The 22,081-nt window shown below is 37.7% G+C and overlaps 2 protein-coding genes, 1 non-coding gene and 2 pseudogenes across 6 annotated transcripts; 4 read left to right on the forward strand and 1 right to left on the reverse strand.

Moving 5' to 3' along the window:
* Positions 1 to 108: 108 nt before the first annotated feature.
* Positions 109 to 4,860, forward strand: LOC145612106 (putative 2-carboxy-D-arabinitol-1-phosphatase). 2 transcript variants are annotated; one of them, XM_081667476.1, is made up of 7 exons: positions 109 to 437; positions 2,618 to 2,769; positions 3,411 to 3,530; positions 3,623 to 3,722; positions 4,012 to 4,151; positions 4,269 to 4,348; positions 4,443 to 4,860. In XM_081667476.1, exons 1-7 carry the CDS (start codon positions 269 to 271, stop codon positions 4,567 to 4,569), a joined length of 888 nt encoding a protein of 295 aa, XP_081523602.1. In that variant the 5' UTR covers positions 109 to 268; the 3' UTR covers positions 4,570 to 4,860. The 2 variants fall into 2 exon arrangements, with proteins under 2 accessions (XP_081523602.1, XP_081523603.1); XM_081667477.1 differs by having other exon boundaries at positions 2,648 to 2,769.
* Positions 4,861 to 6,851: 1,991 nt separating this feature from the next.
* On the forward strand, positions 6,852 to 13,782 carry LOC145611157 (callose synthase 11 pseudogene; annotated as a pseudogene). The gene is made up of 2 exons (XR_014106335.1): positions 6,852 to 12,419; positions 13,374 to 13,782. The product of XR_014106335.1 is annotated as a callose synthase 11 pseudogene (transcript).
* On the forward strand, positions 10,026 to 10,105 carry LOC145612883 (small nucleolar RNA J33). The gene has a single exon (XR_014106794.1). It is a non-coding gene; the product is annotated as a small nucleolar RNA J33 (small nucleolar RNA).
* Positions 13,783 to 14,576: 794 nt separating the features above from the next.
* On the forward strand, positions 14,577 to 17,986 carry LOC145612109 (pentatricopeptide repeat-containing protein At2g33760 pseudogene; annotated as a pseudogene). Its single transcript, XR_014106535.1, has 2 exons — positions 14,577 to 14,687; positions 16,213 to 17,986. The product of XR_014106535.1 is annotated as a pentatricopeptide repeat-containing protein At2g33760 pseudogene (transcript).
* An 835-nt stretch (positions 17,987 to 18,821) lies between these two features.
* LOC145611515 (uncharacterized) lies at positions 18,822 to 21,902 on the reverse strand. Its single transcript, XM_081666854.1, has one exon. It carries the CDS (start codon positions 21,850 to 21,852, stop codon positions 19,048 to 19,050), a length of 2,805 nt encoding a protein of 934 aa, XP_081522980.1. The 5' UTR covers positions 21,853 to 21,902; the 3' UTR covers positions 18,822 to 19,047.
* Between the last annotated feature and the right edge of the window lie 179 nt (positions 21,903 to 22,081).

Genomic DNA, 22,081 nt, shown 5'->3' on the forward strand with positions numbered 1-22,081 from the left:
AAAGTCGGATTATCCAGCAAACCCGCCCAATTGACATGCCCAGAAGACCAGAAAACAAGACAATATCGGAACATATGAAAAAGAATGTTCTTTAGCATAACCACAAGACGCTATTGTTTTGCACCAAAAAAAAACAAGACGCTATTGTTCCTTGAGTTCTTCAATAAAAAAAGTAAAATAAAATTAAAAAATTGTTCCTTGAGAAAAACAAATTGAAAATCCATACTAATCTGGGTTTGAAATTTTTTAATTTTTATCTTCTCTGAAGATGAGTATTGTACCGATTGCAGGAGCAATTCTAGCATCAACCCATTTCAATTTTCCTTCAATTACTGATTTCACCCACATTTCTAAGCTGCACAATCCCATTTATGGAAGAAGATCAAGAATTCGGATTCAATGTTCATCTTCATCTCCTAACTTCTCCTCAATTACTGGTATATTTCTTTAATTATCTCACTAATTTTTGGTATTTTCATTGTTCAATTCCATTACTTTCTGCTGTTCTAATTGTTTCGACTTACTAGGATTTTATAATTCCGAAAATGATTAAACAAATTTAATACCCACCTTTAATTTTTTCATTTCTTGTAGGAGGATTTATTATTTTAGGGTTTTTGATCTTGTGATTTTGATATCGATTTGCTTAGCAGTGAAATGTGACAAATTTGCCATGAATCTGGTGCGTCTTTTATGCATTGTGAATTTGTGATTTTTTTTTTTTTTTTTTTTTGGAAACCTTGTGAATTTGTGACTAGTGTAGGTTATATTAATGTGTGTGGGAATTTACCATCTTCGGCTCTTCAATTTATCACTAATTAGCCTTTTGGCCCGTGCAATGCACGGGTTATTCATATAAAATTGTATTGAGAGATAAGTGAGGAAATATCAATAAGTCATTATAGGGTATAACATGTAATCGGAAACATGATTAAAGAAATTTAAATTTTGGAACATTAATCGAAAAGGAGGCTTAAATAGAAAGGTGGAAGTGCTAAAATTAAAGAGAGATAATAGGAAAAGGTTGAATTAAAGGAGAGAGAAGAAGATGAAGAGATGAAGTACAACTTTAATGAAAGAATTAAAAAGGCACTATGGTTAGAGAAGTGTAATAGAATGGATAGGGACATGTGTCTTTCTTAATTTCTTGGTTATAGTTTTTAAATACTAAGTATAGATATAGATATAGATGTGTAGCCCGGGCGTTGCATCGGTTGCTACTTTAATTAGACTTTGTGATTATCAATTATATTATATACGTTTATTTTCATATTTATAACATAGTTTATGATTGGCTTAGATTTGTACTAGTATCACTTGGACTAAAACAAATTCTTACTCAAAACTTTCATTTTTCACCTTGACACCTCTAATTGCTAATTTGGTTGGTGGTATTATATGATGGTTACTAGAATACTAGGAAAGTGTCATGCTATGTCCATGGTATTACAATTCCGTCTCGTAGCGTGTGTTTTTCTTCATAAGTTTCCATCTCCACTTTTTTTTTTTTTTTTTTTTTTTTTGAAGGGGAGCAAACTCATTTATTAAATAGCAAGTGTATCCATGAGTACATAATGAGCAATATCATGAGGAACACAATTTTCCCAAACTTGTTCTAAGCTATTTGGAAGAAACTTTGCTAAATTATGCGCCACTTCATTTCCTTCTCGTTTCACATGCATCCAATGGAGACTAGAATAGGACGAGCCCAACTCAATCGCATCAGTGAGAATGGTATCCAATTCAGTAAGGTGTGAAGCTCCTTTCGTTAACCGATTGATAGTTTCCATCTCCACTTAGTACCAACCCCTGATGGAAATGTATGAAGAACAAGAAATATCATGGGGTGAAATAAGAAAAATCAAGTTTATCACCTTGATTGCAAACCAAGTTGTATTTATGTAAATTAGTAAACGAACAAAGTAAGCATGAGATTTTTATGATTAAATCAACCACTTCATAATAATTGTGGAGCATACCTTGTTGATTATTACCAAAATGTTATGCTGACTAGGTTTTTTTGTTGACTTATTTACAATAGTTCCACTTGATTTGCAATTTTTGTTTACCATGGTGATATTGGACTTGCTTGGGGTGAAATAGCTTTACCATGGGCATGGCATTGGCATTTGACTTTCCTAATTTAGGTCATCATATATGTAGAGAACATGTGTATTTGAGCCAAGAAACTACTGGAAAATTTGATTACTTTGACGCAAGAAACTATTGGAAAGGGGAGCGTATATTTGTAGTCTAAATAATACAAGCTCAATTTCGTGTCATGCAAATACTCATATGACTTGACATATGAATAAAATCAACTGTAATATAACCTCTACGAATGAGTGAGAAAGGTTGCACTATTCAGAAACCCTCTTATACCCATTGTTGCACCAAGGAATTTGCAATAAGCTGTGATAGATGGTGACTGCTGTTTATGCATGTTTTTTTCTTGCCACTGATGCTGTCGACCTTGTCTATGGCTCTTACCATGGGCTCTCCCTTCTATTTTTACCATCTTTTTCACAAAGTTTTGTTTGAAGAATTTTTTAGTAAATAAACTAAATGTTTACCTTTTTCCAATTGAAGTTGACAAAATATTGTGTCTATGGAACAGAGAATTTTAAGGATGCTATTTCTCTCACAGGTGGTGCATTGGATTTTCAGAAGGCAACTACCTCTCTTTCATCTGAGCAATTACCTTACCCAAAGAAGATAACACTTGTTAGGCATGGCCTTAGCTCATGGAATGCTGAAAGTAGAGTTCAGGTTTGTTGCTTCTTGTCCAAGGCTTTTTTTAAAATTTGGTTCTATTACGTCGTAACTATCTTACAAGCTGCTATAACAGTCTTATCTTTGTCTTTAGCAGTAATCATATTGTCTTTACCTTGTTAGTTTTGAACCCTTGTGCATGAAGTTCTCAGCAAAGCACCTTTTCTGGGTAATATTAAGCTATGTAGTTTTGTCTAGGACTAGTGGAGAGAGTGAGAAAGAGAGTTCCTTAAATCCCAGTTTCTCAATTAGGGTGTAGGTGTAGGCGATAGAATATGGAACATGATGCAGCAGCCTTCCTAAGCAGCCAAGCTCATTATCTGTTATTACTTTCTATATTGGGATGTTTTAGCATAACCAAAATATATTATAGCAAAAAGATTTTTGTAAGTTTTTCATCTTGCATTTATTACTCAAATATTTTGCAAGTATGCCTTACTTGAGTCTCTTAAAACTTTGCTTGATGTAAGTGAAAAGCTATGCAGCCTTCAATGCTAGAAGGAGGATAAATCATATGTTGAGAGTCTTGAGATTCAAGAAAATGATCACGTATGCATATAATGAAGTTGTTGGGTAAATAATTTTAATGTTTACCAATAGTAATATATCTGAAGATTGATCCAATTTTGATACGCCAGGGAAGTTCGGACTTATCTGTTCTGACAGATGAGGGAGCAAAGCAGGCGGAGAGATGTAGGAAGGCGTTAGCAAATATACATTTTGATAAATGCTTCGCAAGTCCAATCTCTCGTGCTAAGGTTTGAGGTCTTATGAGTTGTATCAGTAGTTAATCTGAAACTTTAGGTAGTTCATAATCTAATTATATTCCATCTGTGTCAATTCATTGCAGTCGACTGCTGAAATACTATGGCAAGGGAGAAAAGAACCACTTATATTCTATGATTCTTTGAAGGAAGTTCATCTTTTTTTCTTGGAGGGCATGAAAAATGGTCAGTTCCTGATGTTTAGTGATAAAATTTCACTCATTATATAGCAAATCAGATTTGAATTGGACTCATACTTTCCATACATTTCTTTGTGCTGGAGTTTAGTATGAGTACGGAAAATTTAAAAAAAAAAAAATCCTGTTAAAAGATTAAAACATCTCAGAAAACACGAGAGCTAAGCATGCAGATTCATGTATTCGTTATTCAAATTTCTGTATGAGATTATGATATTTGCACTTATAGTTTGCGGACAAAAGAGAGAAATTGAATCATGTTCAGCATTTGGAGGCAGAGGTTGCTAAACAGAGATATCCCAAGGAATATACAACCTGGAGGGAAGATCCTGTAAACTTCAATGTGAACGGCATCTATCCTATTAGGGATTTGTGGGTGACAACAGCTAAAACTTGGAGAGAAATCTTGTCAAATCCTGTAAGCCCTTTCTGCTCTAATCATTGTGAACATTGTGAGCTTGCTGACATTCAAATCTATTTTATGGTGTGTGGCAGTGCTATCAACTTTGATGTGTTAATTTCTTCTGTTTATTAGGGGGAGAGCTTTTTGGTGGTCACTCACAAATCAATATTGAGGGCACTCGTCTGCACAGCTCTAGGGCTAGGCCCAGAAAGGTATGCTATGGCAATTTATGCGTGAGAAGCTTTTCTATCTATATATTCTGGCTGTGTCTTTTAATAACAGGCTGATTATTTCATGGTAATTTAGATTTCGTGCAATTGATGTGAACAATGGCGGAATTTGTGTACTGAATTTCAACAAAAGAGGAGAAGCTATGCTTCATTCTCTGAACATGACTGCCCACATGTATACTGATCTCACTTACATGCACTGAATTTTGTTGCAACTTTCTGGAAGGGGAGCTCACGAGACCACAGCATCAAACCGATTCTGTTCTAGCTTGAAAATTCTGATTCCTTACCTATGGCGTAAATCGAAGCATTGATTCCATTCGAAAGCATAACTCTTGAAGTGTTAGTGGCAATTCATTGTAACTTATCGGTTTTAAGGATGTCAGTACTCGTATCAGTCATTGTAAGTGACTGAGGATATGTTAACTGATACACCAGTGTATAGCTTAAATGATTATATAATCTTCATGTTTCCCTCTGGTTTCATTTGTCTATATCTATTGTATGTATTTTGTTCAAGCTCCATCCTCCTTGATCTAAACGGTTCCAAGCTTATTCATCCATAGTGGCCCTCATAAGAACTTCTAAGTTGTATACTTGTATATTGTACGGAGTGTTTAGGTACACATCACATGAACTTAGGCTTTGTTTCGTCCAAAAACTTTCATCCTTCATATAAAATAGAACAAATTCCCATAGCTTAAGTGCTTAATTAAATTATTTCAAAGTGCTTAACCAAAGCAAACTCACTACACTCTTTACTTCAAAATTGAGAACCTCAAATAAGATAGAAAATTACGAGTATATACGCAGTATATTACTTTTATAAAACCATTTGCATCACCAACAAGAGTTGGCTCAAGTGGTAAGCAACTTGATGTCGTTTAAGGGAGGTTTCGAATTTAAGGTTCAATGTATGCCCAAACTCAGGTTGGAGACTCACCCACTATAAATCAGGTGTGCGACCCGCATCGGATCTGGATGTAGTTAGAGCTAAAGTTCGCTGAATCAGGTGGGCATAAAAAAAAAAAACCGCATCATCGTATCATTTGCATGACCAAATTTGTGACAATTATTAGGATAAAATCATAAAAACACAAGGGCCCTACATATTAGAGAGAGAAAGGCTAAGCATGATCCTATGACACATATCATACATTAGCAAATAGCAATCATGTAGAAGAAGAAATCTAATTTTGGATCTCAATTATAAAATGACTTCATGACATTTTTTTACAAGTGCTTTCATGATTTCATCACCAGATTACATTATTTGATTCGCTTAATTTTTTTTATACTTGACGCATAAGCCAAATTCAATTGCCCAAAAAAGAAACCCTAAGCCAATTTCATATACGGAGTACTAGTACAATTTGTAAACATTCTTTAGACTTTTGTTAAAAAGAATTAAAACTACTTATGAAGTGTTCAGATAAAAAAGTAATGAAGCTAAAGCTCATAAAATGATTCATATGGAGTCACAATCATTATGAATCTAGATCTATTCATGCATAATGAATGATTGATATTCTTTAAAAGCAATTAATTAAGTGTACTTAAGTTTGTGGTTTATGCCTTTTGAAATCCAACAATTTTGAGATAATTATTGTCCATGTGAGATTTTCTAAGAATGATATTTGTATTATATAAAGAAGTGAAATTTCGAAAGAACTTGTATATATTAATCAATAATACTATTCTACGATTCTACCCATCTAAAATATTCACAAAATTTGTATTTACATCATTACATGTAGTTTTAGAATTTACAAATGTTACAAGTTTTTTTCTTTTTGAACCAAAGGTATACGGAGTACTTCGTATATTGCAAGTTGGTCATATTTATAAATTTATTTAAAAAGAAATGGAATATTTATTTTCTATAGAGTTAAAATTTAAGTCCAATTTGTTGTACCAAGAATTAGACGAATAGATTGATTAAAGAAGTGACATCCGTTATTAGTGCACAATTTTCATTTTCTGTAACGCTTAAAATGACAAAAGTTGTTTCTCCTACGCTACAACTTACACCATAGCAGTCAACGTTAGAGCATCTCCAATGGTTCAATTATAAGGACTTGCTTGCAATTTAAATAAAGTTCCTAGCTATATGCTTATCATTGGAGAATAAAAAATTGAGCAACATGCTAGCAATTGTAGCCCAACCAAGCTACATGCTTGATTGAAAAAGAGACAAATAATCTCCATTCATATTGGAACATGTGTATAATTATCTATTTTTTTTTAAAACTTTTTTTTTTTTGCAAACTACGATATGTTGTGGCTTACCATTGAAACAAGTTGTTGCTTAAAAAGTATTGTAGCTTAGAAATTTATGTGAAAAAGCAAGCTACAAAGCATTGTAGCTTGCCATTGGAGATGCTCTTAGATTCTCGATTCCATCATTTTTTTTTTCCAAAAAAAAAAAAAAAAAAAACATTTATCCCACCTACACATTACTCCACACAACACCAACACACGAACATTAACAGTCATTCTTCAGTCTTTCTTTCTCCCCCCCCACTTTCTCTCTCCTCCGCCATTAACAAACCCCACTTCATCTTCCTCTCTTACTTGCATTTCACAACACCCTCTTCCTCTTTCTCTCTCCTCCATGCTACTTTAACCCCAAAAAACAAAAAAGATACAATCTTTTTTGAAAAAAAAGCAATGAATCGCCGGCCAAGAGCGAATCCCACGCGCGCGTTTCCCCACGCGCCGCCGCCTGTACCACCACAACCAACCTCGTACAAACCCTTTAACATAATCCCAATTCACGACCTCTTAATTGACCACCCTTCCACGCGCTACCCTGAAGTACGCGCCGCCGCGTCAGCCTTACGCGCCGTCGAGGATCTCCGGAAACCACCCTTTCACACGTGGCACGAACACTATGACCTCCTAGATTGGTTGGGACTATTTTTTGGGTTTCAAAACGACAACGTTCGGAACCAACGAGAGCACCTTGTTCTTCATTTGGCGAACTCGCAAATGCGGATGACACCACCACCTCCAAACGCCGCCGTTTTGGATTTCGACCTTGTTCGGAAGTACCGGAAGAAGCTTCTAGCGAATTACAGTTCGTGGTGCTCGTTTGTTGGGAAGAGGTCTAAGGTTCGAGTCCCACTGTTCCGAAAAGGAAGCGATGAATTTCGGCGGGAGTTGTTGTATGTATCTCTTTACTTGTTAATTTGGGGTGAATCTGCTAATTTAAGGTTTATGCCTGAATGTATTTGTTATATTTTTCATCATATGGCACATGAACTTAATATGATAATTGATAATCGGGATGACCCGGAAACGGGGCGGCCGTATTTGCCGGTGATTAGTGGTGAGAATGCATTTCTTGATCAGGTTGTGAAACCCCTTTACGATACGATTCGGGATGAGGTTGGTTTTAGTAAGGGTGGGAGGAAGCCACACTCGGCGTGGCGGAATTATGATGATTTGAATGAGTTTTTTTGGAGGAAGAGGTGTTTTAAGTCGCTTAAGTGGCCATTGGATAGGAGTAGTAATTATTTTACGACGGCTAGTAAGGCGGAGAGGGTAGGGAAGACGGGGTTTGTGGAGCAAAGGTCGTTTTGGAATGTGTTTAGGAGTTTTGATAGGGTTTGGGTGTTGTTGTTGTTGTTCTTACATGCTATGATTGTTGTGGCACTGGAAGGGACGGATTGGCCGTGGGAGGCGATTGGGAAGAGGGATGTTCAGGTGAAGTTGCTTACGGTTTTTATTACGTGGGCAGGGCTTAGGTTGGTTCAGTCGATTCTTGATGCTGGGACTCAGTATAGTTTGGTGACTCGGGAGAAGTGGTTGCTTGGTGTGAGGATGGTGCTTAAGAGCATGGTGGCTGTGGCTTGGATTGTTGTGTTCTCTGTGTTCTATGTTAGGATTTGGAGTCAGAAGGATAGGGATCGTCGTAGGGGGTGGTCTTCTGAGGCAAATCAGAGAATACTCATGTTTCTTAAGGCAGCCTTTGTGTTTATTATCCCGGAATTGTTGGCCTTGGTTCTTTTTGTTGTTCCATGGGTTAGGAACTTTTTTGAGGAGGTCAATTTTCCTTTGCTGTACTTGGTAACTTGGTGGTTTCATAGGCGGACTTTTGTGGGTCGTGGTGTGAGGGAAGGGCTGATCGACAACGTTAAGTATTCTTTGTTTTGGGTTTTTATTTTGGCTGCAAAATTTGCATTTAGCTATTTTCTTCAGATCAAGCCCTTGATAGGCCCAACAAAGGCCCTCTTGAGGTTGAGGGGTGTACATTATAATTGGCATGAGTTTTTCAGTAACACTAACAGAATAGCAGTTGTACTGCTGTGGCTTCCTGTTATTATCATCTATCTCGTGGACTTACAGATATGGTATTCTGTCTTCTCCTCGTTTGTTGGTGCATATGTTGGACTATTCTCTCATTTGGGTGAGATTAGGAATATTTGGCAGCTCAGGCTTAGGTTCCAGTTCTTTGCTAGTGCCATGCAGTTCAATCTCATGCCAGAGGAGCAGCTGCCCACAGTGCAAGTGATAAATATTGTGCACAAGCTTAGGGATGCGGTACAAAGACTGAGGCTGCGTTATGGATTTGGGAAGGCCTACAAGAAGATTGAATCTAGCCAGGTGGAGGCAACACGTTTTGCCTTGTTATGGAATGAGATAATTAAATATATGAGGGAAGAAGATCTTCTTGGTGATCGAGAAGTGGAACTGTTGGAGCTTTCACCCAACTGTTGGAATATCAGGGTTATTCGCTGGCCATGCATTCTTCTTTGTAATGAGCTTCTTCTGTCTGTCAGCCAGGCAAAAAAGATGGCAAATGATCAAGACAGGTGGGTTTGGCACAAGATGTGCAAGAGCGAGTACAGAAGGTGTGCAATCATAGAGGCCTATGATAGCATCAAATATTTGCTGCTCAATCATGTTGTTAAATATGGTACAGAAGAGCATTCAATCATTATTAATGCTTTCCAAGAGATGGAATACTATATGGAGAATGAGAAGTTCACTGCATTCTATAAGTTGACTTTGCTACCGCAGATTCATGACAAATTGGTAACTCTTACAGAGCTTCTTCTGAGTCCTGAGAAGGATAATGATGATATAATTAAGGTCTTGCAGGCGTCATATGAGCTTTGTGTTCGTGAATTTTCAAAAACTAAGAGGTCCGTGGGGGAGTTGAGGGCAGTGGGTTTAGCACGTCAAAATCCTGCCACAGATGCAGGGTTTCTTTTTGAGAATGCTATTGAACTTCCTGGTGAGGAGGATGTGTTCTATTACAGACAGCTGCGTCGTTTGCATACACTTCTTACTTCTAGGGATTCTATGCACAATGTACCAAAAAATACAGAGGCTCGGAGACGCATTGCCTTTTTTAGCAACTCTGTCTTCATGAACATGCCCCACGCTCCTCAGGTGGAGAAGATGATGGCCTTCAGTGTATTGACGCCTTACTATGATGAAGACGTAATTTATGGAACTAGCAAACTCAAAAGCGCGAATGAGGATGGCATTTCCATCTTGTTCTATCTGCAGAAAATATATGAGGATGAGTGGGATAACTTCATCGAGCGGATGAGGAGGGAAGGCTTGGAAGATGAGAGAGAAATCTGGACAATGAAGGTCAAGGAACTGCGTCTTTGGGCATCATACCGAGGCCAAACTCTTTCTCGTACTGTGAGGGGAATGATGTATTATTATCAGGCGCTCAAGATGCTTGCCTATCTGGATTCAGCATCAGAAGTGGATATAAGGGCTGGTAGTCAGCAAATTGCCTCACATGGTTCATTGACTCTGAGTAACAATTGGGATGGCTTAGGATCAATTAGAGGCTTAGGCTCAATCAGAGTTCCATCTTCACGCAATCTTGGAAGAGCACCTAGTGGTGTGAATATCCTATACAAAGGCCATGAGTTTGGGACCGCTATGATGAAATTTACTTATGTGGTAACCTGTCAGGTATACGGGATTCACAAAATGGCTGGGGACTCACGTGCTGAGGAGATCTTGTATTTGATGAAAAATGACGAAGCTCTTCGAGTTGCTTATGTTGATGAGGTACACCTGGCGAGGGATGTTGTAGAATACTATTCTGTTCTTGTTAAGTACGATCAGCAGTTGCAAAGAGAAGTGGAGATATATAGGATCAAGTTGCCTGGTCCTGTGAAATTGGGAGAAGGAAAGCCCGAGAACCAGAATCATGCCATTATTTTCACTCGAGGTGATGCTCTCCAGACGATTGACATGAATCAAGACAATTATTTTGAGGAAGCTCTTAAGATACGCAACCTCTTGGAGGAATTCAACAAGTACTACGGGATCAGGAAGCCAACGATTCTCGGAGTTCGAGAAAACATCTTCACAGGTTCTGTGTCCTCTCTTGCTTGGTTCATGTCTGCTCAGGAGACAAGTTTTGTCACCCTTGGCCAACGTGTGCTGGCAAATCCTCTTAAGGTGCGTATGCACTATGGTCACCCAGATGTGTTTGATAGGTTTTGGTTTCTTACTCGTGGTGGAATCAGCAAGGCGTCTAAGTTGATCAACTTGAGTGAGGACATATTTGCTGGTTTCAACTGCACGCTTCGAAGTGGTAATATAACTCATCATGAGTACATACAGGTGGGTAAAGGAAGGGATGTAGGGTTGAATCAGATTGCTATGTTTGAAGCAAAGGTTGCTAGTGGAAATGGGGAGCAAGTTCTCAGCAGGGATGTGTATAGGTTGGGCCATCGGCTGGACTTCTTTCGGATGCTTTCAGTCTTCTATACCACGGTGGGTTTCTATTTCAATACAATGATGGTGGTTCTGTCCATCTATACCTTTTTGTGGGGCCGCTTATATCTTGCTCTTAGTGGTGTGGAGGATCATGCTGTTAAACATAGCAGCAATAATGCAGCCTTAGGTGCTATTGTGAACCAGCAGTTTATCATTCAAATCGGCCTCTTCACTGCTCTCCCAATGATTGTGGAGAATTCTCTGGAGCATGGTTTTCTTCCAGCAATATGGGACTTTGTGAAAATGCAGCTGCAGCTAGCTTCGTTATTTTACACCTTCTCAATGGGAACTAGATGCCATTATTTTGGCCGAACAATTCTTCATGGAGGTGCTAAGTACCGTGCTACTGGACGTGGGTTTGTTGTGGAGCATAAGAGATTCGCTGAGAACTATAGGCTTTATTCTCGCAGTCATTTTGTGAAGGCAATTGAGCTTGGGGTGATATTGATTGTTTATGCTTCTCACAGCCCATTGGCCACAAGTACATTTGTTTACATAGCCATGTCGATCTCTAGTTGGTTCCTTGTAGTCTCATGGATTTTGGCCCCATTTGTTTTTAACCCGTCTGGCTTTGATTGGTTAAAGACTGTATATGACTTTGATGATTTCATAACATGGATATGGTATGGTAGTGGAGTGTCCACTAAGGCAGAAAGGAGCTGGGAAACCTGGTGGTATGAAGAGCAGGAACATCTCAAAACTACTGGTTTGTGGGGGAAGTTATTGGAGATTTTATTAGACCTTCGCTTCTTCTTTTTTCAGTACGGCATTGTGTATCAGCTCAATATTGCTGCTGGCAAGACCAGTATCGGTGTTTATTTGCTCTCTTGGCTCCACTTTTTTCTACTTGTTGGGATGTGTGTAATCGTAGCATATGCCCGGGACAAGTATGGTGCTAAAAAACATATCTACTTCAGGATAATACAGTCTTCTGTCATATCCCTCACTATACTGGTGATTGTCATTCTATTGAAATTCACCAGGTTTAAAGTTATGGATCTCCTGACCAGTGCTCTTGCATTTATCCCAACGGGCTGGGGCATCATTCAAATTGCTCAGGTGCTCCGTCCCTTTCTGCAAACTTCAATTGTCTGGGACACGGTGGTTTCCTTGGCTCGACTCTATGATTTGACATTTGGCATGATTGTTATGGTTCCCGTGGCTTTGTTGTCTTGGATGCCTGGATTCCAGTCAATGCAAACTAGGATCCTTTTCAATGATGGTTTCAGCAGGGGCCTCCAAATTTCGCAACTTCTTACTGCCAAATGATAAATCAGATTAAGTGTGAATAGAGGTAATATTCTTCTCATAGCTATTCTCTTCTAATACTGTACATGGAAACTTAATAAATCATAGACCAAGTTGACTGACACCTAAAATTTATTTTGAAAAGAAATTATATTTTATATTTACAATACTTATTTATAGATTATCTGTTACCTCCTTGTCGCTTTTAAGCTTATACAATAAACCTTTCTCGTTAAAGTAGTTTAACAATGGCAATGTCAGTAGATGCTATTTGAAATTTCAAACCGTTCTTTTCCTATCCATGTCAACATTTCATATAATTTTTTTTTATATTTAATAGTGTCATCACCCATGCTGATCCGAAATTAGTGGCATCTCCAAAATAGTATTAGTAATATTTGAAAAAGAATATGGATAGTGAAAATTATATGCTTAATAGATGGAACCAACTATTTTATAGTAAAGATTGTGTTAAGGGCCAGACAATCGCACAAAATATTTATGTGTAGCTCCTGTTGGATTCCTTTCTTGATCGATGATAATGCGTCAATGTCAGGAACTCTGTACAATGGCGCTCAGAGTGTCTAAAATAACCATTATGCCCTTATTAAACAACCTATTAAACATGAAAGAGGCAGGGAAGGAACTTTGGAATATCAATTACCATGGACAGAATAATTATACTCTCTAAATTAAATATTTATATTCTTGCAACTGTCCAAAATATTTTGGTCCAAAAGTTGGATGCTAGTTAACCAACGGCTACTTCCTTGCCCATTATTAAAAGTTTGTGCCATCACTTTGTACTTATTATAATGTAGTATCATCTAATCTCAATGTCATGATTGAAATTTTGTATGACAATTGGCTATCTTGCTTTACAACTGAATTTTTAAAAGTTTTCTGGTCAGAGACGGATATGTGCATTTAATTAAAAATTTTGCTTTTAGCTGTTGCTCGTTTACTTAAATGATATTTCCTTTTTTGTGATTCTTCTCAGATTTTGCGCCATTGGTAGGGTATGGAAATGAATGCAGATAGGCAAGCAATTTGCTTCTTTGATTCAGGAACTTGCTGTATGTATCACTTGATTCACCCTTCACTAACCTAAATGCGAGAAGGAAATTTTATTAATTTTGGTTGTGCAGTAATATGCTGTCTCTTTAGTTTTATTTTAAATTTTCATTCCTTGTTAAATATCAATTTCTGATGTCGTAGCTATGTTAGATTTTCAATAGAAAGGATATTTCCTTGCCACATTCTGTCATGCTGTAGTTTGTGGCCGATTTTTTTGTATATATTATCCATGTTTTGATTTTATTTATATGGTCAAGTGAAATTCATTCGAACCAAACTCTGCAGCACTATATCAAAGCTTCTAATAAAAGTACGAATTATAATTGTCATCAAGTGCAAGTGTGAAACTAATACTTACCTTAGAGCATCCATTCATTGCAATGTATTTATTCATGCACTGAATTTCTCCATTATAGCTTTGCAATAAAATTTAAACGATTGGCTAGAACTGATGGCACTGTATGTCTGTATCAGTTCTTTGTCAAGCAATATGTCTCTATTACATGCTCTAGCAAATTCCTTTTTTGAATTTCCTTGCTGGAAGCAATAATTCTGGGAATTGTGCAGCATTTATTCATCTAATTATTAATTTTTATTTATGTGTCCTATTTTTTGTCTTTCTCAAACACACTTAATAAGACATACAAGTAGCAAAGAAGGGAGCATCCTTAGATCTGTTTTTTTTTTTTTTTAAAAAAACTCAATCTGTTTGAAATGTCACGGTGTCTTAGAGACTTAGAATTAAACATGACTTGAACTCAGAAAATTATGCGTTATAACAATTGTGATATATCTATCTCCTCCTCATCAATTACTTTATTTGAAAGCGTATAAATATTCAATCACAAGTTCATAGTATTTTTTTTTTTTAAAAAAAAGTGAAAGTCATACTTTTAGAACATCATGTGGTAGTGTGAGCAATTATTTACTCTGGTTAAGAGGAATTGTCTACTTTGATTTTCACATACTTCAGCAGCTCTGAACTATTTTCACTTTTGCTCTCAGTGTGTGTTGGCGTTGAGAAAGTTTGATAGAGAGAAACAATGGATGTTTTTATTTCTGCTACTGTTTATTTTGCTTGAACTTCTCTCTTCTTATGTCAACTCATATTGAGTGCAAATAGATTGTAGAAACCCATGTCTTCAAGAATGTTTTCTCTTTTACAGTCATTCTGCTGGCTTGGTTTTGCTTAACTGCAACTCTTCTGGTTTTGCAATTCTGTACCTAATTTCATCAGGTATGCTATGTATATCTATTTTATTTTCTGAATTAAAGTTCTTCATTCATGAGGTAAAAGTAGTAAATTGTCTTTACATACTTGGGAAAGAAGAGTACGATTATTTGAACTTTATTCTAAAGAGCTTTAGTCGTAACTGTAATATACCGTCTTAGATTCTCTTGTTGCCCTTGATAGTAGCAACATATTAGATTCTGTAGGTTTCTCTAGTCATTCAGGCCTTCCTATGGCTTGCTTAAGCAATAGTAAAAGGCTCCAATGTGGTGATTCTACTACGTTCAACCTTATTTACAATTAACGTCAGGCAGCTGACAGCTTAAGGACGTTAAGGTGATTAGAAGTCATGTTCTGCAGATGTTTCAGTGAAGTTGAATGTTATTATAAGAGTATATAATTGCATCAGAGACTTCTTATGGCTTCAAATGATTGAGATACCGTTACTCAAAGATCAGCAGCAATCACTGGCTGAACAAAGCATGCTGTGAGTATTATTTAATACTTCATATTGATCATTTGTTCCTGAGTAAGCAGCTAGCCAGCTATTGTGGGGAACTTTGTGAAAGTTTTGTACAGTATATAGGATGTGTCATGTGTGCCTGCCTGAATAAATTTCGTTATGCTATTCCAATTTGATTTTTGCTGAAAGGCTTTGTAAATTGCATGACTGCTGGGGGATAAGTCTGTAGCTTCTATACCAAAAATGTCATTGAGGGGTGTGTATTCTAGTATTGATAGCCAATATCCCCTTCTGAGCTTGTCGGCGAGTAAGTGTTGACCTGCTTGCATCTAAGCTCTTAGCTAGTGTTGGACATCTGCCTTTTATGGTGAGCTACAATCACATGGGATAAGTATGATGCTTATCTACTACTCCGTAGTATATGAACTTTTCCTAGATAACCCTCCTGAGGTCTTTGTGAAAGGAGTGGAATGCAAAACGAGTATTTTGCAAACCCTTTTTTTTTTTTTTGACAAAGAAAGGTTATATAATGTGTTGCATCTTATAGTTTCATTTTCATCTCTCACAATTTTATTACGTAGTTCGTAGTATAACATTTTTTGTTGCAAAGAGTAAATAATACAGTACATGTTATGCAAACTGAATCATTTGAAATACTCAGCCAGTCAGTCTTGCAATTTATCCATATAAAAAATGTACAGTATTTTGATAATTGTTTCAGTTTCAGTCAAAAACTAAAAATCAACAAATTTTCTCTCCATCTGAATTTAGGTGCAAGTAAGGGTATTTTCTCATTGACTGAACTCAGCTAAATTGAAATGAAATAAATATTTTATAAGAGAAGGAAATTAGGATCTGAACTGAACTGAATTGAACTAAATTTCAACGTATGAGAACATGCCCTAAAAATACTACTCGTAATTCAAATAAATAACAAGTTACTAGACTCATGTTAGTGCCGAACAATGCCAAGGTATCATGCAAATATAACATTGGGGCTTCATATAATCTTGCTTAACCTTAATACTCCTTATAATCTAAGCCACTTTCTCTCTCCTTTCATGGCAGATCTTCCATGGACAAAACAAATCACCCTCAATCATCACCATCATCATCACCGCCATTATCAGCCTATCAAGCTCTAGAACGAGCAGGCCCTCGTCTGAAACAGCTCAAGCAGGTGCACGCCCACCTTATCACCACTGGAGCTCACCGCAGCTTATCCCTCCTCACTAAGCTCGCCATTTTAGCTTGTTCTTCTCATTCCTCCATTGCTTACTCCAGAAAGCTTTCTCTCTCCATTTTAAACCCAGATTCCTATCTCTTCAACTCCCTCATTCGAATCTCCTCCAAACTTGGTCTTCTGAACGACGCCGTTTTCTTCTACCAGCGTATGCTTTTCTCTCTCATCCCCCCTTCAAACTACACCTTCACTTCTTTGATCAAATCTTGTGCTGTTGTTTCCGCCTTCAAGCTGGGTAAATCTGTGCATTCACATGCTGTGGTTAATGGGTTTGTTTCAGATTGTTTTGTTCAGGCTTCTTTGGTTGCTTTCTATGGGAAATGTGGTGAGGTTAGGGTTGCACGTAAGGTGTTTGATAAAATGCCGAAAAGAAGTATTGTTGCTTGGAATGCCATGATATCTGGGTATGAGCAAAATGGGTTTTCTAAAGATGCTGTTGATTTGTTTAATTTGATGAGAAAGTCGGGTGTTGATCCTGATTCGGCTACTTTTGTTGGGGTTTTATCGGCGTGTGCTCAGTTGGGTGCACTTGAGTTAGGTTCTTGGGTTCATGAGTACATTGTTGATCATGGGTTTGAGTTGAATGTTGTTCTTGGGACTGCGTTGATAAACATGTATGGTAGATGTGGGAATGTGAGGAAAGGGAGGGAAGTTTTCGACGTAATGAGAGAGAAGAATGTTGTGGCATGGACCGCAATGATATCAGTATACGGAATTCATGGCTATGGTAAAGAAGCTATGGAGATTTATAATCTAATGCAATGTAATGGTCCATCGCCGAATGAGGTTACTTTTGTGGCTATGCTATCAGCTTGTGCTCATGCAGGTATGGTAAGTGAAGGGCGGGCAGTGTTTTCGAGCATGAGAAATGATCATGGTGTGGTGCGTGGAATTGAGCATCATGTTTGCATGGTAGATTTGCTCGGGAGAGCTGGGTTGCTCAATGAGGCATACGATTATGTTCGAGGGCTGAAAAGGCCAAGTCCGGCGATTTGGACTGCAATGCTTGGAGCTTGCAAGATGCACAAAAATTTTGATTTGGCAGTTGAAGCTGCAGAGAAACTCTTAGCTATTGAGCCAGACAATCCAGGGCATTATGTTATGTTATCGAACGTATATGCATTGGCTGGTAAGATGGAGAGAGTAGAGAAAATTAGGAATGTAATGATCAGAAAACGCTTGAAGAAGCATGTTGGTTATAGCATAATAGAGGTTGATCAAAGGACTTATTTGTTTAGCATGGGAGATAAGTCGAATCCTGTTACCAGTGAGATATATGAGTACTTGGATGATCTGATAAGGAAGATTAGTGAAGTTGGCTATGTCTCAGCACAAGAGTCGGTCCTTCACGAGTTGGAAGAAGAAGAGCGAGAGTATGCTCTTAGATACCATAGTGAGAAGCTCGCGCTAGCATTTGGGTTGTTGAGAGCTAAAAAGGAGTCTGTGATTAGGATTGTGAAGAATTTGCGTATGTGCGAGGACTGCCATTTAGCTATTAAGTTTATCTCTAGTGTTACTAATAGAGAAATTATAGTTCGCGACAAACTTCGTTTTCACCATTTTAAAGATGGATCATGCTCTTGTGCTGATTATTGGTAGCACAAAAGAAAGTGATCAATAGCAATGATATTGACCTCTTCTACCATATAGCTTGTGACTTGTGAGTGAATTATAGTGCTATTTTCTGGAACGAGCTTTTGATAATGTTAATGGACCTTAAATACCGTAACTAAGGAAAATTTACTGAACATCCGTTTTATTTAAAAGTTTGTCCTAAGGAAAATGACCAATCTTGAAAAATGTGGCAGTCTTGGGAAAATATTTTCCACTAGAAATAACTAATTTTAACCCAACATCAAGGATCATTAATATCTTCCAATTATCTGTTAGTAAAAATTACGAAAATCTATTACTTTTTAAACACTCATTGAGATGAAACTCCACATAAATTCCGGGCCTGCTTTCTTCATATTATTTTCAGTTCAGTTCTTAATTTCTTTCTCATAAAAATATTCAGCTTAGCTCTAATAAGTTAAGTTAAATTCAGCTCAGTTCAGTCAATCAGAACAGGCCCTTCTTGTGACCTTTTTTTTTTTTTTTTTTTCCCATGTGATTGAATCAATTTAGAAGATTCTTTCAAATTGTGAATAAGTGCAAGCTTCCAAATCAAGCACATCAAAGAGAAGTGGAAGGAGTAGTAAACTAGTAACTAAACAAAACAAAGCACATCCGAGAAGATGGAATGCTACATAAATAAGCAGCAAGATATTTCATACTTGTAAGTTGTAACATATACTGTTTGATCTAAATACTCATAATTGATAATTCAAGTGGACAACAAACATTCTTGGTATAACAAAGTAAGTTTTCAACGAGACTGCCTTTGCCTCGTAAAAATTGTGAAATCTTAAAAACCTCCAAAAAGTAAGAAAGCTATCCAAAATATGGATTCATTACTCCCATCTCACATTATGTTACAGTAAAGCAGTTTCATACCAGACTTTGCCTTGGTATACAGGAGTATCAGAACTGTACCAAATTCAATTGCATCTAACATAACCAGAGCGGACATATGTTCCCCCAACAACAGGGGCCGAGAATAAAAATCAATGGTGCACGATAAGCTTTTATGGACATTGCTTTGTATCACCTATTCCCTCCTACAGTCCCACAGGCACTTTTTCATATTGAACGGTCTTGCTAAATCTCTTAGGAATAATCCACCTTCCACCAAGCCACTGCTGCAAGAAGATAAGGACAACAAATAGCAGGCCAAGACATGAAATAAGGATATCCCATGTAGTGGAATAAAAATTCATTCCTGGGTCTGCATAAATGTACCATGGGTCAAAGCTCCATGACGAACTATGAGCCCTGAACAGATCATAAGCATGTGGCAGCAGTCGAACAACTGTGGTCCCAAGATAATATGGAACAGCAAGAGCTCTCTCCTTTGAATCAGAGAATACATTGAAGATAATCTGAGGGAGAAGAAAGGCATCCAGAATGAAACCAGCATATGACTTCACATCACGCCAGAATGGAAGGGAAGGGTTTGAGTTTATATTGATATGCTGATACGGTACAGTATGTGAACCCCTCAATAGTAGTATAAGCCAAGCAATCAGAGCCCCTACCGCATATAAAGGCAAAGTGTAGTATATAACCTTCTTTTCGCTTTCCCACAAGGTTTTCTGGCTGTCTTCCTCACCAGCTCTAGCAGACCATGTTAACTGTAGAAGACGAAACTCTAGAAGAAATGCAACCATGGTTATAACCCTGACTAAAACTTCATTCACCTCTAGCCATCCGCCACTTCCAACAAGCACAGTTCTCTTGCTGGTACTGGATAAGAAAAATGCTTCCATATTCAAAAGCAAGGGAATCATATGTCCCAAGGTTATCACAATGAGCATTACAAGTGAAATATATGGAAGGGCATTTGGATTCCTTTTAACATGGAATAGCTGCAACCCAACAAAGACGCATGCTAAAGTGTTAGAAATCAAAACCATAGCAATCTCGAAATCCATCCTCCAAAAAGCACTTTTTACTTGGAACTTTGTCAGTGAAGTAGCTGAAAGATCCAGATGGTCAAAGTAGAGAGGATCTACATTTTCACGTTTGCTTTCAATAGTTCCCTTGACCATGTCTTTAACATTTGAATCACGAGGAGGAAACTGAATGTTGATAAAAGTATCACAGTCAAGTTTACTTGCATTTAGTGGAGCACTGCCATCATTTTTAAGATTCCAACAGCCTACCATACAAAGGCGTCCAGCATCAGTATCATATATCCCTTCAGCAGATATTCGTATTGTATCGTTAATAGTGAATGATCTACCCCCCACCTTAAACTCATCTTTAGGGGTAAAAGTTATCCGATAGGCAATATTTAGAATACCATGGTAGCTATTATTCACAGCAGACTTTGGCATCGGTATTAGGCGCGAATGGAAGTATGGATAAATATTCTGCACAAAACGATCACCAACAAACACAGGGTAGGCATTGCCCCAGGCCCGTTTACCCTTGGTATTTTTGACTTCCATGTCAAATTTCATATCTTGGGAATAAGGATCAGGGAAACTCTTTCCTTTTTGCTTACTGCCTTTCTTTTCTGCACAAAATTTCTTGGCTCTATCAATTTCAGTATACATATATTTCATGTCTGGAAGTGCAGCTCTCCTAGTTCCAGAAGCACGAATCTCAATCCTATCAAAGTAACCAGGTTCATCTGCACTCTTGATGCTCCAAATATGCCCGGTAATTACACCAGTATCTCTAATGGACAAAGTATCCGCGAATGTAAAATTCACCCTAACCGAGCAATCACCAATCGTAGCATTCAAAGGCTCATTCGTGAAATTCAAAATCCGGCAAGCAGCAAAGAAAAGCTGTCCCTTTCCTACATTCCACAATCCCTCAGCAACCAATGTCCTATTAGGATCCAATGGCTGTCTATAACCATTCCGAATATCACTAACATTCGAAAAACCAAAGGAAACCCTAACCATCTTTGGCCCCGAACAATCAATTTCATTCAATGACATAAACTTAGGCAAAAACCCAAGAATCCCATCAATCCTACTACAATTCCTACCATCACAATCACTCTTATACTCCAACTCAAAATTCTCCTCTAAGCTTGCAAATTGATAACAATTCCCAAATTTCCTTCCCCCATTAACCAAAGACTTATCATCATTACCAATATCAACATCACTAACATTATCAACATCATCCTTAATCAATGTATAAGCATAATTCATCTTAGAAAAACTCATAATCGAAATGGGCTTAAAATAACCATCACTACCTTCAGAATCCAAACTCTCCAAAGTTCCAGTAATCAAACTAGTATTAATAACAGCAGAATTAGGATAAACAGACTTAAAAACAGCATCAAAATGAAGATTATTACCATTAATCACACGCCTTGAAGCTGATCCCACCATACAAAGCTGCCCAGAAGCCGAATCCCAAAACCCAGAAAGCTGAAACCTCACATTCCTCGAAGAACCTCGAAGCCGAGGACCGCCATGAACACTGATCAAATTCCTCGAGTTTCGAAATCGAGCCCAATTGATTCTAATAACCATTGATGATTGAATTTTGAAAACCCCAGATGAGGAGGTATTGAAAACGGTTTGTGGGATGAGATTTGCGGTGATCTGGGAATTGGGTCCGAGGAATTGATCGCCATTGATGACGTAAGCACTATAGAATGCGGGAACTTGGGCGGTGAAGAAAGGGTGAGTGGGCGTTGACTCAGGGACGAGTTGACCGCAGTGGTCGGAGTAAGGGATTGAATTGGTGCGAAAGGAAGAAGAAGAGGAAGAGATTTGGTAGGAGAAGGTTTGAGTGAAGAAGATGGTTGTTAGAGAGAGAAAGAGGAGAGAGATTGAAGAGAGAGAAAGCTTTGTAGTGGAGAAGAAGAAGAAGAATGGAGGAAGAGTGTCCATTGTTTGTGTTTGAGCGAGTAAAACAAGACAATGATTTAAGGGTTTTGGTTTGGTTTACTCATTTTGTAGTAGTTTGTACTAGTATATCAGTTTTATACTATTCATACCGTCTCTGACCCGGCAAACACTATTCCGTATTCCCTCTGTCCTTAAGTTACATTCTTATTTCTCTCTATAATGTGAAGAATAAATGCTAGAATTAGGAATGTAATTTATTGACGGAGGGAGT

This window comes from Chenopodium album, chromosome 24 (assembly GCF_948465745.1).
Source record: "Chenopodium album chromosome 24, dcCheAlbu1.1, whole genome shotgun sequence".
In the NCBI taxonomy this organism is placed as follows: domain Eukaryota; kingdom Viridiplantae; phylum Streptophyta; class Magnoliopsida; order Caryophyllales; family Amaranthaceae; genus Chenopodium; species Chenopodium album.

Excerpts from the sequence above, each read along its gene's own strand:
- LOC145612106 (XM_081667476.1), top strand. The coding sequence starts at position 269 with ATGAGTATTGTACCGATTGCAGGAGCAATTCTAGCATCAACCCATTTC. Across the intron at positions 2,770-3,410 it reads ATGCTGAAAGTAGAGTTCAG|GGAAGTTCGGACTTATCTGT; the intron begins GTTTGTTGCTTC and ends TTGATACGCCAG. Across the intron at positions 4,349-4,442 it reads CTAGGGCTAGGCCCAGAAAG|ATTTCGTGCAATTGATGTGA; the intron begins GTATGCTATGGC and ends ATGGTAATTTAG.
- LOC145611515 (XM_081666854.1), bottom strand. The coding sequence starts at position 21,852 with ATGGACACTCTTCCTCCATTCTTCTTCTTCTTCTCCACTACAAAGCTT.